At 40.7% G+C, this 16,441-nt stretch overlaps 1 protein-coding gene across 1 annotated transcript; it reads left to right on the top strand.

The window, feature by feature from the left end:
• The first annotated feature begins 1,733 nt into the window (after window positions 1–1,733).
• gins3 (GINS complex subunit 3) lies at window positions 1,734–9,308 on the top strand. The gene is made up of 3 exons (XM_080761529.1): window positions 1,734–1,978; window positions 3,652–3,885; window positions 8,434–9,308. Exons 1-3 carry the CDS (start codon window positions 1,802–1,804, stop codon window positions 8,662–8,664), a joined length of 642 nt encoding a protein of 213 aa, XP_080617655.1. The 5' UTR covers window positions 1,734–1,801; the 3' UTR covers window positions 8,665–9,308.
• Window positions 9,309–16,441: the final 7,133 nt, after the last annotated feature.

Below are 16,441 nucleotides of genomic sequence, written 5' to 3'. Positions count from 1 at the left end.
CGTGTGGCTCTGTCATGTCATGATGAACCATAAATAGGGCTTATCTAAGTCTCCCAAATTCCTGTTACAGTATGCAATACTGTACTGCCTGCCTGCCCTATCAGCTCAGATACACAGCTACAATAATATGGTACCTTACATTTACTCTATGGCTTTATTTCATTTGACTATTTTAATTTGCAGACTTTTTTTAATTATTATTTTCAGAGGATGTGAATGGCTGCCTGCTTTTTTGGGGGCTCCAATTAACATGTCTGATGATTTCGATGTGCAATCTGTGGGATGAGTAATGATAATGATATATATAATATATATAATATTAAAATGTGAAAATAAACAACATTGTTGTCCTGTTTTTCCTGCTTAGACTTTGATTCTACTGTGCGTTAATTAACTAAGGTAAATGTCAAAATTAACAGGGGCTGTCCAGCTGTGTTCCTAGTAAGTCTTTGACTATGGGTTAACTAAGGTAAATGCATTCAAATTCAGAAATAATATATCTGGATTAATAACATGCTGTAGCCTGTGCATGTTAATTTAGCTTCCCTTGCAAGTGCTCATTGTAAGTGCCTGTCGTCATTATCATCTCTGTATTATATGACTCCAGTCCTTTTATTAGTGTCCAGCCACTGTGCCAGACCTGCAGCCTCAAATGACTGCCAAGCATCAGAGGCCAGTCAGGCCGCTCTTTTCCTTTTCGGGTGGTAATATTGTGACCCCTGGTGGTTGAATTTAGCAACTGCAAATAAAAGAATAAACGTACCAGTAACTTATTTTACTTTTGTGTTTTACTTGCAAATGTAGGCTACATTGCATACACGTATTGTGAAATTGTTTTTGATTCGCAGACGATCGAAGGGCAACTTTTAGTAACTATATTGACACTAATTTTCTCATTTGACAAAGATATTTAAAGGCTACAAATATTTGTCTTCCCCCCATACACACAAATGACAATACACATATTTAAATAAAATCAACAAACTTACACAATGTACACATTACAGTTATTGATACTTTTGCTTTTGGTTTATACATTTTCTTCATATAATTCATATACTGCACAGATCGATTGTGATTTCTCTGGACTCATCATTAGCAGCACTCTGGTTGGTTTAGAAGCGGCCAGTGTTGCCATGTCCGCTTATTATGAGCGACTTGTTTTTCTCCAAAGTTGCTTGTAAATATTTACAAGCAATTTATGGGTCTGTGTACTCTGTAGTCTGTAACTCAGAATGAACCCTTATGGGTCTGTAACTCAGAATTAAATTAACATTGATTTTACAATATAAATTGGGGGTCCCAGTCCATAGTCCCAGTCCCACTGTAGCTCTGGTCCATAGCTCTAATGCGTTGCTCTCGACCAGAGCTAGTCCCACTGGGCCCCCCAATCTGGGACTGGGACCGTCTCAGAGATAGAAATGCCATTCAATGGGGGTCCACTCCACTAATGCATGTCAAACTATGGGGGTCCTTGAAATTAATCGGGTTGAGAATCTTATTCTCTTATGGGGGTCCTTGGCATATCTTTTCAATTGGGGGTCCGCGGGCTAAAGCCTAATTAGTGTCAATTTGGGGGTCCTTGACAAGTTGACATGAAAACGTTTGGGAACCACTAGGTTGTTTGTTTCTCTCGCAAAACCTGGCAACACTGTCCGCGGCGGCGACGCGCGCTAAAACAAGAAAGGAACCAGGAAGTGGAAGGAAGTGTGTTGACGGCAGGTTCGTGACAGGCAGCTGCAGTCTGTATGAGACCAATAATATTAATAATAACCACATTAGAGCCATTCTTTGACTGTAAATGGACGCGCAGCTGCAGACATATTTCCCCGTGCAGCCCGGCGTGGGGATGGAGGAGAATTTCTTCTCCATCGACGACATTCTGCTGTCCCACGAGAGACTTCCCAGCCGGACGGAGTGCTCCTTCCTACGGCTTGGATTCCTGGAGAAGTCCAGTGACACGCAGGACATCCCCGAGGTCAGTATTATATTTATATTCATCTTCTGATTAATTTAAAATGGTGGACCCTATTGTAAACAAGTGTAATGCTTATGCTTTATGGTGTCGTCTATAAGATTTAAACTCTCGTATCAGAATCGATAAATACATCTATAGTCAAAATCTTAGGCTAGGTCAGGTGTCGTCCTAGCCCCTCTCGGAACCCTACATAAAGCTTTTATGAAATTTGATTTTCGCTTTAAAGTCATAAAAGTGTCGAAACTTTACTACATTCGGGTTCTGCTTGCGGGGCTAGTGTCGTCCACAGTTAACAGTTTTTGTATTGAGTTGTGTGCTTGAAATGTACTGTAATTATGCAAACTGTTAATAAATACTTCAATCAATCAATCCAAGTAACGCAGTCAGCGGTGGAAAAAGTAAAAACATGATGTTTTACAACATAAAGTATCAATACTGCTATTTAGAGATATTCTGACTTAAAACTTAGATATTTGGTTGTTTGGTTACATTTTGTTGGTTTCATTTTTCGCTCTCAATAGTTAAAGGTTTATAAGGTTCCATTTGGTTACCATCTCTCCATCATTTAGCTGGGGACCACTTAGCTAGGAACCACCTGGAACCCCCCTCAATAACCACTGGTCGTCCCCGGACCATTGCTTGATTGATTGATTAAAATATGTATTAACAGTTTGCAGAATTACAGTACATTTCAAGCACAACTCAATACAAAGACTGTTAACTGTGAGTGGACGACCCAATAAAGCATTACACTTGTTTACAAGAGGGTCCACCATGTTCAAAACATTTAGAGACATACAAATATACACTTCTATATAGCCAAAGAACAGAACAGGAATTCATCATAAAGGAGGTAAAAGAAAAGAAACGTATACAGTGACGGGGGAAAAAACACCATTGTTTGAGAACCACTGATCTAGGTCATTGCGAATAATAAATAAAATGTACATTGCTGTTGGGCTTTTAGGCTTCGTAAATAACAGGTGCACAGGGCAGACTTAACGGTACTTGGACTTAGTTCCTCCCGTTCCTATTCGAACATTGGGCGACGAGTCCTCTCCATTTTCTCCAGTCTCTGGTGACCCTTCTTGCTCCATGCCAGCTGATCTGGTTTAGGTATTTCTTGGCTGTCTGTCTCCATGTCTTCTTTGGCCTCCCTCTCTTCCTCTTTCCACCTTCTGGCATCCAGTCCATTGCCACACTTGCCGGTCTCTCTCTTGGCAGACGGAGTACGTGCCCAGCCATTCTCTTTCTCCTTTCAGTGACTTTGTGGCACAGGGCAGATACGACAAATATCTTGAATAATTTCAATAATTCCCAACATGGAAATGATTATGAGTCTGACGATTATGGAGCACCTCGCTACGAGCTTGTATATCTGCTATTTTAGAAAAATCATGAAAATGAATGCAAATCTTTAAATATATATTCTTAATTTCTTTCACAGCGAACGTTTTTAACTCAAATCTTTGCTTTTGGAGGTCCCTGGAACAAAATATTCTGGGATGTGGGGGTCGGCGGCCAATATAATTGTGGGGCTCCTGGACCTTGACATGAAAAGGTCCGAAAACCACAAAACATAGGTTTTTCAGAAAACGTTTAGGATTCAGAAGATTTTTTTTTCTAAATCTGCCTAGAGTCTAAATGGGTTAGGGTTGTCTCCTTCATCTCAGGGTACCAAGATGGAGCTTCCTCTGTGGCTGGTAAAAGGCCTGTACGAGAGGAAGCGGAAGGTGGTGTCGGTGGAGGTTCCTAAGGTGTACCGAGAGGGGTGGAGGACCGTGTTCAACGCAGACCCCACCGTGGTGGACCTGAACAAGATGGGGCCATACTACTACGGCCTGGGCTCCCAGATGCTGCACTTCGACAGCCCCGAGAACCCCGACATCGCGCACACACTACTGCAGGTCAGTCGGTGTTGATTTTTGACAGCACATTTTGATATGGTTTTATTAATTTTTTAATATATGTTTATTGGTAGTAGTTTTCAACAGTTTAGTACAGTTTGAACATACCATATATATATATTTTTCTCCCTCACCCCATCCCTCCCCCCACAGTTATCGTCATCATTAAACAATATAAAAAATAACAATTGAGTACAGACATACAAAAAACAACCATGTATATTTCTTGATATGGTTTTAGTCGTATTTGTCTTTTGAATAGAATTTCCTTTAGTTTTTGTCATATATTAGTCGCCTGAAATGTTTTAGTCTACCGTACTTTTAGTTGACTAAAATGGGTTTTGGAGGGCCTTGATGGCGTCGTAATGGCAGATTTTACACTTGCTTGCGTGCTTGGTTGCATGCTGAAACACCCGATTGGAAATTCGCAACCGAATATAAAATGATCTCTTCTCCACTAGTCCCACCCTAATATTTTAGTCTAGTTTATATTTGTTGATGAAATTGTCAGTATATTTACTGGTAGTCATAGTTTTAATCATCATGGCTTAGTTTTTATTTAAGTTTTGTCAGTGGAAAAACGTAGTCACCGATCAGTTTTCGTCATAGTGTTAGTCGGCGAAATTGACACTACTGCAGGTGAATACCGTGAACAAAATGTCATTCAAAACATCATTTTGGTCGATAAATCATTTAGCCACCCACGTGAGATGTTGAAACAATTTCACAAGGATGCAGAAAACATGTTCTTTTACTCGGGAGGAAACTAATAGTTATGCATAGTGCCACTGTGCTGATCTTTGTGAATGTAACCTTACCCTAGACAGTACTTATCCACAGAAACAACACAAAGCTAGCACACAATCACACAGTCATGCACACAGTCAAACCATTTGCACTCATTTAGGACATTTACGATTTTACCTTGCATGAACCGTCACTTCCACGCCTCTGTGATTTTGGCTTTATGGCCTCATTCGTTTACCTTAAATGATCCTTTGTTTGGTCTTCATTTTACATTCTAAGCGGCAGTGAAGTAAAATCTCAAGTCATTATGTCTTTGTTGAAAGTATTGAAAGTACCAGAATGCATGATGCATATTTATTTCATTACAAGAGGGTTAGTGGATGAGGTGTTGGCACTCATCAAACAAGCACATCTGCTCTGCTCTGCAAGGGAGCTCGGTGCTAAATAACTCGATGTCTGTCTGCAGTGGTGGAAAGTAACTCGGTACATGTACTTAAGTACAATTTTGATGTATTTGTACCTTACTTGAGTATTTACAATTTACAATACTTTTACTTTACTACTTCTCGACTACATCTCAGAGGCAAATGTACTCTTACTCCACTGCAATTATTTGAAAACTAGTTAATTTGTAGATTTTGATTATGATTACAAAACATACTTCAACTCTTCCATCCTCTACTCTGAGTCTCTCTCGTGTGAATGAACTTCTCACCCTATCTCTAAGGGAGATGCCAGCCACCCGTCGAAGAAAACCCATTTCGGCCGCTTGTATTCTCGACCTTATTCTTTCGGTCATGAACTTCAACCCTGTATATACCCTATCCTATATACAGATTTTATACATTTGAAAACCTGAAACGGGACATTCTGCATAATGAGTACTTTCTACTTTTGGTACTTTAAATACATTTTGATACCGATACTTTTGCACTTTTGAATTCCAGACTTTTACTTGTAACGGAGTATTTCTACATTGCAGTATTGATACTTTTACTTAAGTAATATATGCGAGTACTTTTTCCACCACTGAACTCAATTTGTAGTCTGGCTCCAACTGTTAGGTCTAATAAATAAATGCCTTCCCATGGTGTCACATCAGGCTAGCTTAATCAGTTGTACTAATTGCTAAGCTTTCTGCCGCATAAACTGGCTAATGTAATAGCTACAGACACAAGAATGCAATGCACCATTTTAAGTAAAAAACTTTCCCCCTCAAAATATTGCATTTAATACATTTCTCTAAAACAGTATAATCATTTTTTTTTCAAGTACCATTTCCCGAAAATGCATTCTGTGTCTGGGTCGTAAATGTACGTTTTGTTACCCTTTTCTTTGAAGCAAACCGTGCTGGATCGAGTGTCATTACATTTTCTGTCAACATGAGACTGATTGGATATTGCCAGTAACATTCAAATCCACAGACTGCACCCATGCTGCACACACATTCATTAGGGAATGTTATTTTGATATTCCACCACCAGAGGGCAACATTGGATCATATAGACTGGTAGACTGCAGCAGGGAACTGACTGACTGATGGATGCAGTTTCCAGGCAGATTGGCTGTGATCACATGATCTGACAGAGACAAAGGGTAGATGTGCCCTGTAAGATGATATTATCTTAATTGTTTTTAACCTTGCAGGACTCTGCGAATGGCCTTTAAGAAAATCTTATGTTGGATTATTTCTTGCCCATCTTCTAAACGTGTTTGACAATATCCGGTTAAAGGATAACTTTGTCGATATTTCACGTCATTGTGTTTGAATAGAATGCAACAATTTGGCATAAAAGACTTCCCAAAGTCAAGAGCTCACTCTTGGAAAATCGCCACCACGACCTGCGTAATATTAATAAAAATATATGTTTCACTTTGGCTAGCGGCATTTGTCCAGCATATAGAAAGCAAACTCTTGCCACACAATGCATTGGGAAGTTTTGTATGAGATTTGAGATGCCCTGCCTCCAATCTTTTTCTCTTCTTGGTTTTATGTATATGATGAAATTCTGTGTCTTTTGAATCTCTTAATCATGTGGGTCCATGCAGTCACTGTGTGCCATGGACACTTTAAGTGAATCAGGCAAGATTATGAAGGGCCAATGAATTTAGGTTTACATGTGCTCTGATTTGAAGTTTCAAGGTTATATTCATGAATCACCTGTGGACGTAATGCATGACCTTTGGAGGTCTCTGAATATGAACTTTACCTCAAATCCTATACTGTAGCTCCAGCGGTTCCAAAACCTTCATGTCAAGGACCCTCAAATTGACACTAATTAGCCCGCGGACCCCCATTTGAAAAGATATGCCAGGGAGTGGGAGGATACGATTTTTACGGCTCTAGCAGGGATTCTCAACCCGTTTCATTTCAACCCCAGTTTGACATGCGTTAGTCTACCGACCCCCATTTAATGGCATTTCTATTTCTGGGACCCCCAATTTATATTGTAAAATCAATGTTAATTTAACTCTGACAGTGTACAAATGGAGTTACAGAATACAGACCCATAAGGGTCCATTTGGTTCCTAACTATCATTTAGCTTTGGAACCACTGTCCTATAGCACTAGACTAGACCGTTGTGCAGTGGTGGAGTGTTAACAGTTTCCAATAGTTTTACTTTTATTTCGCTCCATCTCCGATCCAAATATTGTACTTTTACTCCACTACAGTTATTTGAAAACTTTAGTTACTTTGTAGAGTTTGATTTTATTATTACAAAGCATACATAAACAACTTCATTTCGGCCATTATCCAAGGCGCTTTACATAGATTGTGCATTTCATTCACCCAGTCACACACATACATTCATACACCGATGCCGTAGGAAACCATGCAAGGTACCAACCTGCACATCGGGAGCAATTAGGCGTTCAGTGTCTTGCTCAAGGACATTTCGACACTAACTCTGGGGGAGCCTGGGTTCTAACTGGCAACCTTGCGGTTTCCATCCAGCCACTCTACTGAGCCTTCAACAGTTGGAGTGTGTACTCTCTTTGTAGAGACACTTGAAAGTATGTCCATGATATCAGAGACACTGGGCTCACTGCTAAAATCTAAAATATCTAAAACCACCTATTGCACACCTAAAGACCCCCAGGAAAGTGTTCTAAAGCTTCTAAACGTCATTAACATACATCTTTTTGCAAAAAGCGTGAAGTTTCCCTTTAATAACCAATCTCACTTGAGCTTGTAGATCTCTTATGGTCGGCCCTGGCACAAAATCTTTTAAGATGGGGATCCAAAATGTATACATTTGCATCCCATATCAATTTGGGTTCCTTGACATGAAAATGTTTGAGAACGATTGTCCTACAGTATATAGCGTTAAGCTACATTCAAACTTGGATATACTTGGGATTGCATAAAGTCAATGCAAAGACGAGACGTCCCGCGAATGAGGCGAACTGGGCAACGTGAACGGCCTAGTATCTTTGCCCCAGCTGGAAAGATCCAAATCCAATCACCCCCGACTGCGAATCAGTGTTGATGTTTGCAATGTCTGCAAACAACAAGCCCTCAAATTGATTTTTGAGTCAACAAACGGTATTATTGACGTGACATCCAAGCGGGGAGGACCAGGTCAGTGGAACAGGCTACAGTGGCCGGCCGGGCCGGGGTGTGTCGAATGGTGATTTCTTTCCCATGGTCGCGTCACAGACAAGCGACGTAACATATGTTTTTACCAGCGCGACCAAAGTGAAGCGAATGAAGCGACTAGAAACGATGCATATCTTCAGGTTTGAATGCACCTTTTAGAATATAAGAACCTCTCCCCCCGCCCCATTTGTTCCGTCAGACGTTCATCGGTCGCTTCCGGAAGACGATGGACTCCTCCCAGAACGCCTACAACGAGGACACGTCGGCGCTCGTGCAGCGCCTAGACTGCCTGGAGAGGGCGCTGTTTAGGTCCGGCCAGAGCGGCCTCAACGGGTTCCAGAACTGGGAGATGGGCCGTGCGTCGCAGCTCACCGCCTCTAATCTAGTTCTCAATTACCGCAAGAGGAAACTGGCTGACCTACACATGTGACCAGCCCAGGGGTCATCGGCATGCCGGCTTGTGGTGGACACAAATTCTGTTTTTGCCACGGACATACGAAATCAGAGGACAATATATTATTACCAGAAACGCATAAAGAGCTAGCCCTGAATGACCTTAACAAGTATGTCATTTTGAGAGTGTACAAATGGAACCCGTAAGTGTCCATTTGGTATTTGCAAGGGGGTCCTTGCAAATAAGTGAGCATGTACACTATTTTGGTGAAGATTTTTAGTATACAGTGAATGCTGAAAACGGGAGGCGGCCTAGTATAGAACCCTTGAGAATGTTCTCATCTACTAAGGGAAAGGTGTACTGTTTCAACTGAAAACGATAATCGGTTGTGGTGAAGAACGCAGTGTTGGACAAAAATGGCTGGTATTTGTTATTTGGTTTTGTCTGTCATGATATGACTTGTGAATGAACTAATCACATTCGGGATTGAATACAAAGAATATTTTCACACTAGAAATAATTTTATGCATGTCCATGTTTTGTATATATTACTATAGGTTTATTTTGTGGTAAAAGAGAATTCAACAAACTGCAAGATATAAATGCGATTTTGGTAGCTGAATTAAATGGTATAGCAGGCTAGCTAGGATTGGAATGGAATTTTTGCGACTTTGTACAATTTCAATAAAATAAATGATTGCCTTATTTTGAGTTGACATGCTGTTAGTGTTGAGCTGCATCTCAAATTATTAATTTCCATACATTCCCTTTGCACCTTTTGAATGTTAACAAAATGTTGCAACCCTAATGACAATATATCTGCATACTAATATGACAAAAGTTCTTCAAATCGTCTGCAGTATCATGCCTAATTTATACTCCGACTGTCCTGCAACAAAAAATAGATCAACTATTTTTGGTGTGGCACACCGTCCATCTTAAATAGAAATCAGGCTGTACATTTCAAAAATAACAAGTCTAAAGTAAATTTTCTCCCTTTCAAGTGTCTCTACAAAGAGTACACACTCCAACTGTTGAAGTAGTCTACAAAGAGAGCACGCCCTCCGTATGCACGCATACGTGTGCTAGTCTTCTAGCTGCGGTGTCTCTTGCATCGCTCTCTGGGTTTGCCAGGCTGGTTATCCTAGGGGTGACATTCAGCCAGCGTGCACGGCTCCTAAAAGAGTGCCACCTGCGTCAATGCTTCTGCTAACATCAGCACTTCACAAGCCCCAGCAGTGTCTTTACACTATGAAGCTTGAAGTCTGCCAAAGACATTCTCAGTGCACACAACCCAATTAAGGTACAGCAGCGCATACTTCGCATGAAAACAATTACTTCACTCTTTACTGTCTGCCCTAGTTATTCTTTTTGTGTGTGTGTGTGTGTGTGTGTGTGTGTGTGTGTGTGTGTGTGTGTGTGTGTGTGTGCGCGCGTGCGTGTCCCCGTGCGTTCGATGACAGGTCATTGGTGATTGGAAGCTATTGACATTGCCCCAGGGCTGGCACTATTATCTGCTGACATATAATGGCAAGGGACAGCTACCCATCAAAGCAGACTTTTTTTCCTTTTTTAAGTGCAATTTATTAGGTTGGGGGGAGTGTAAGGCAGTACTCAAAGTACTCAAGTAAAAGTACCAATACTGCACTGTAGAAATACTCTGTTACAACTAAGTAAACGTCCAGTTGCATCGTGACACATTGTGAGCGTGTGAGATAGGCATTTTTCAAATGGACGAAGTGTACAGTATATTGAGTAGGGCTGTGATTAATTCATATTTTATATAGCAACTAAAGTTTTCAAATGCATGTAAGTGGAGTAAAAGTACAATATTTGCCTCTGAGATGTAGTGAAGTAGAACATTCCTCAAAATTGTACTAAAGTACAGAACTAAATTGGGGGTCAGAAGAGGTGACAGGAAGGTTGACTGGATTGTTTATCTTTCCTATCGCTACTCCACATGACTGCAGCTGCTCACAAGTTAACCTCATCTAACTTCTGCTGTAATGTCACTCGCATTCATTTCAATCTACAGCAGAGCCTTCTGGATCTCTGCCAGTAATCCGCCAATCTGGGAATCCATTGTGTAAATTATGTTTTGTTTGTTTTGACTAGTCTTGGGTCACAACTCTGCTGTTTAGCAGAATCTATCTTGAGAGATTAGTAATCCTCACAAGACCTAAATGTAGGCTACGGCAAGTATGGAATTACGGGTAGCCTACTATAATGATGCGTTATTTGTTCTTTTCTTCTGTGCCTTTTCTTCTTTATAATAAATCACTCAGAATTGATCAGTTTACCAGTTTAAGTGCCAGTGTATAGAAAGTGTTAAAATGTGGCCACACCCACCCTTAGTATACATAGTTTTAACCTTAACACCACCCACCTAAACTGAAGCCCACAGCTGTTGTTGTATGATAATAATGTGACAAGCTTTTTATTTCAATTGGACCTTTTGGAAGAAACACAAAATACACAGGGAAGACATATTAGCATATTATACTCACTGGGTCTCCATAGACATACAAAACAGGAAAAAAATAAATCAGCGACCCGGTTTGATATCAATAATAAAGCTTATCTGATGTAACGTTCCGCCAATAGCGTTTGCTGGTTGGATTCTAATTGGCGGAACGTTCCGTCACGAGCAGTTAATTTGTTAAGTTTGAACTAATGTGTGAATGATCATTGATCATATTCACATGGTGGCCATTTTGCCGTTTCCCACTGCCTATAACAGTGGGAAACTCCAATGACCGGCGCCGTGCCGCGTGAAAATAGTCTATTGTGATTTAAGATGGATTCAACGGATTCCAGGCTATTTTAGTATAGCTGATGTGGCGTCTGTCACAATATACATATTTTGTAAATACATTATTAAATGTGTCAGTGATTCCTTTGTTTCTTTATTTGTCATATCTGCCCTGCACAATGTGTGATTACGAAGCCTACTGTAAAAGGCAAAGTGAAATACAAATTGTAACGTTAAATGCAAACAAACAAAAAAATCCCCAATTAAAACGCTAATCGCAATTATTTGTGTGACTAATTAACTCATTAACTGCTGATCGTCATCTTAAATGTCTAAGCGTGACAGCACTAGCTTCCAGGACATTTCATTGTCTCTAGGTCAAAAGCTGCTGTACTGTATGTGGCATCTATCAGCCCTGAGTCTCGCATGGTGTCTTGGTGGGAGGAGACTGTGAGTGGGCACTCTTCAGCCAAAAGATTAGCCACAGTAAAGGGCAGTGGACTCAGGGCAAGGGTCCAGAAACCTGACACACAAGACACTAATATTGCCTCTGGCCTGTATCCGCTTCAAGTGTGCCTGACGTTTGGTATGTTGTTATGAAAACTATTTGTGTATAGTACTTAATGTTGGGCATAATACCAGATCTCGCTCTCTCTCTCATATTCAAAGGGGCTTCATTGGCTTGGGATAGGCTATATATGTTTACATTGCCAAAGCAATTGTGAAATCTCAATCTCTCTCAATTCAAATGATCAATTCAAAGGAGATTTATTGGCATGAGAAAACATACGTTTACATTGCCAAAGTGGAATAAAACAATCGAGATAAAACAATGTATGTACAAATTTAATATTGAATATAAATTGGAATGAAATAAAATCAGTGATCACCTCACCACATCATCATCATCATCATCATCATCCGTGAACCTTGTCAAAATCATCTGGTTTCATCTCTGTAACTTCAGACACTGCATGCAGAATTTTGAGCTTCTATTTTGAGCAGGGCTGTGAAAACACCCCCTACTGTTACCATGGCGTTAGCCATCTTTGTTAACATGTCCCCTCAAGTGCATTCTTCTATGCCAATTAATGAAGTCCCCTGTAACACTTAGTCAGCGAAAGTAACGTGGTACATTATTTACTCAAGACGTTTTGAGGTGTGTTTTTATAATTGGGCTGTCAAAATGACTGCAATGTATTTAGGGGGTGCATGGGCAACTTTGACAATGGAGAGGGCCACTATATTTCCACAGGGCCACATTGCATATTTCTGTCGTAGCAAAAGTAGCAGATCTACAAGCTCAAAACATGTCGCACTGCGACGGACACAGGCAGGGACACACATAGCCGTCTATAGGAGTGGCTAGCACCACTCAAACATCGGCTTACTTATTCCTCTACTGCACTTAGTGCTGAGAAATGTTAGGAAAGCGATGGGAGAGAAGAGAATGGACAAAGAGGCATGGGGGGGGAGGTTTGACGAGACGGGTCGGAGACGGGAAAGGAGATCGTAGACGAGAGATTGAATGTCAGGGAGAAAGAAGACTAAGAAAGGATGCGGTGGGTGGAAGGAAGGAGAACGTGGTAGTGCACCGGCCTGCAGCCAGCCAACCAGTCACATCTCAGTGATGAGGTGTGAGGATCCGCTTTATCTGAAGCGACACCCCAGCTATCCTCTCTAAATGAGCATTGTGTCATGCACCCCCTCCCTCCACCAGTGTTGCCAGATTTTGCAACAGAAATAAGCGACCATGGGTCTATGAAAACAAAAAAGAAAACGAAAGAAGCCACTCCACATATGAGCAATATAATTCATTAGCTATTTGAAAATAGCACATCTACAAGCTCAACGTGCCGTGTGTATGAGGGTCCCTGGCATACAAATAAATCTGATGTCCTTTAGGCTTACATGGATATAGTCTGTGATTTTGGATATTATACTACTAGGCCTATGATGCCTAGTAGTATGTTGTAGTTATGGTGATATGGCATACGTATTCTATAGAAAATATAGAGATCGGAGCGTGAAAAATCGGTATCGGCAGATCTCAACATCAAATGATCAGAATTGGATCGGTAGCAAAAATACGTGATCCCTATAGTTTAAACATTAGGAGACAAGTCTAAATAAGCTACACCCCCAATAACAAATGCACCCTGCAACTACCAATATACAAGCAACTTCACAGAAAGTCCAAAGTCGCTTCTAAAAAGCGGACATGGCAACACTGCCCACCACGTCCTCGTTGGCACAGGAGCACCGGCTCAATGTACCGTACGTGTTCTGTCGGCTGGGTGGGAGGAGGAAGATGAACCTCTTTATTATCTCAAGCAGGTGACAGGCACAAACACACTGTATATAAATAGTGCCGCGTATGTATGCGTCTGGCTATGCAATAAGTATGTGGGCCACGACAGGTTGCTTAATTAGCATCAACGAATAGAACATTTTATACAATTTATCAACTAAAGTGCATGGTAAACATTTTCAAATGGAACAAAATATGTGGAAAAAACGTTGGAGACAGAGGATAAGTAGATATGGCATCCCTTTTATAACACGATCTGTAAAATCATAAAAATGTCACATTTGTTTGTCCTGTGGTGTAACTGCCTGGCCCCATGCCAACCAGTTGTTTTCGTTGTGTCTTTGAGAGAAAAAAGAAAAAAAGCAAATTTAGGCACTGTCATTATAAAATAAAATACACAATTTAAGAGATGTCAATGCGGCAAACGTGAGTATTATGTAAAGCTTGTGTCTAAATGGACTTGCACCTCAGTCTTTCTGTACTCCTCAATAGCTGCAGCAGATCCACCTCCTTCAAGTGCTTCAACTGTACAGTTACATTCTGTTAAACTTAAACATCTTTTGCTCAGATAGACCTCTCCTGAGGGGCAGCGATCATGCCTCCTTAATGTCCAGTATTACACTACAAGTTTCTGACTTGTGACTGTGTCACACTAATTCAGCTGTTTGTGGGCATGGCCCGAGGATGTTGTTGACAAGCGCTGCTGCCATGAACAGTTATTCGGTTGTTCATTGTCCCATGACACAACCTTTCACCAAAATCAAAGAGAAGAAAGGTCCCTGGAATCCTTTGATAACGGGGATAATGACGCGATAGCCTAGCTACGCCCAGTTTGTACATAAATGCTTACGACATTTTGTGTTTTCTTCAAAATACGTTTTGCTACCACTCCTCAAATTGATTCACATTTCTGGAGTCATGTGATCAAGATCTAATCAGACAGATTTTCATTGGGAATTGGGATTGGCTACGATTGGCTTCCAAAGTTTGCAGGTCCTGGATAGGCAACCTGACCTGGCAGAGATCATGCCTATGCATACTAGTTTGGTTATAGTGTGTATATTTTCCTAAAATAGACTCCTGAAATAGACTACTAAAATAGACTCCTAAAATAGATTACTAAAATATAGGCCTGTCAATAAGACAAGACATCTAATAGGCCCGTCAATAAGACAAGACATCTGATAGGCCCGTCACTAAGACAAGACATGTACCAGTGTTGTTTTCGTCGACGAAAAATGTTCGTTGACGAAAAATGTCGAACATAAGACTAACATTTTTCGTCGACGAAAAATGTTCGTTGACGAACCCCAGAAGAGTGCCAGGAGAAGAGCCTGTCTAAAAATGACCAAAGGACTCGCATGGAATGCTAGGATTGTTTAAACACATTTCCTAGCAGGTCATCCTTCAACTTAAACTCTGTATGCTGGCTGGGTGACATTACAGTAGCCTCTATGTATACGTTGCTTAGAATTGGCTGTATTCAATTATGATAACCTCTGGGTGACCATGGAACTACATATTTTCAGATGGGGGTCCGCAGCCAAATACAGATAATTCTGGTGGGTCCGACTCCTTGACATGAAAAAAGTTGAGCACCACTGACATAGAAACAGGTTTTTCACAAAACCGTCAGGATTTAGAAGCAAGTTTTGGGCCTCAGGACTAAATGGGTTAAATTATGTTGAACTCTGGGTTACATTACATTAGTCTATACGTTAGAATTACAGTAGTCTATACGTTATAATTGGCTGTAATAAATGATGTATGACTGACTGACTGGCGTCAGAGTACTTATTGACGGCAGTGTTGTTTTTGGCAGCACATCTCTATTTTAGTTTTAGTCATAGTCTCTTATACTTATTTGTGTCCCTTCTGACACTTTTCTTCACTGCTTCATATTCTTTCTGTGCTTTGGCCTTTGTTGCCCTGGTTTTACTTCTGTTTAATACCTCCTAAAGCCCTATCACAGCCAACCTTTATTTGCCATGGCTGAGGGGGACTGGGGAGTAATAAAAGCACAAAAGAGGGTCATAAGCTTGCGCTGATTGGTCAGCTGCTGTACCTTCCCTAGGGGTTATAAACTGCAGCAGCTGAACAACCAACGTGGATTATTACCATCGCAGGCGAAACTACTGCCACCATGAGGGCCATTGCTTTTTAAGGAACTAGAGTGGTGCCCGTTGGGCACTGGCCTATACTTGGAACGATGCAAGTTGGAAATGCATGCCCCACCCGGTTGTCTGTGTCCCTTTTATGCTCATATGTGGAATTATTTGTCAGGCATGCCCAAATATGGAGTTTGGAGTATATGCAGATGACAGACAACATTGTGATGTCAGAATAGGCCATAAAAACGGATTTATATTCATAGAGGCAATTCGTAACAGACAGTCTGTAAGTTTCAAAACGTACAATACGTTACAAATCTTGTACAAAGTACAAATCTTCCCTGTTTCTGTTTTCACGGATACTTTACAATTACAAATCTGATTTACACTTACAGATTGTTTGTTACGAATTGCCCCTACAAATAAAAATCAGTTCTTATAAATAATGAGTCCTTTCTGATTCCATATGAGAGACACTGGACTTTCAAAGAACCAAAACACATGATAGTGGAAAATATAGTAGAGAGAAACATGTTGTCTTAAAGGGTTAGTTCAGATTTTTGGATTTAAAGCTGTAGGAAATACTTGCCATTAATATAGTGGTTACAAAGGTATTAATTGATTGATTGAGTCCTGTGG

The sequence above is a fragment of the Protomyctophum bolini genome (genome assembly GCF_963924005.1).
Source record: "Protomyctophum bolini genome assembly, chromosome: 4".
Classification (NCBI taxonomy): domain Eukaryota; kingdom Metazoa; phylum Chordata; class Actinopteri; order Myctophiformes; family Myctophidae; genus Protomyctophum; species Protomyctophum bolini.
Note: the sequence above shows the minus strand (reverse complement) of the source record. Positions and strands in the feature narration are given on the sequence as shown.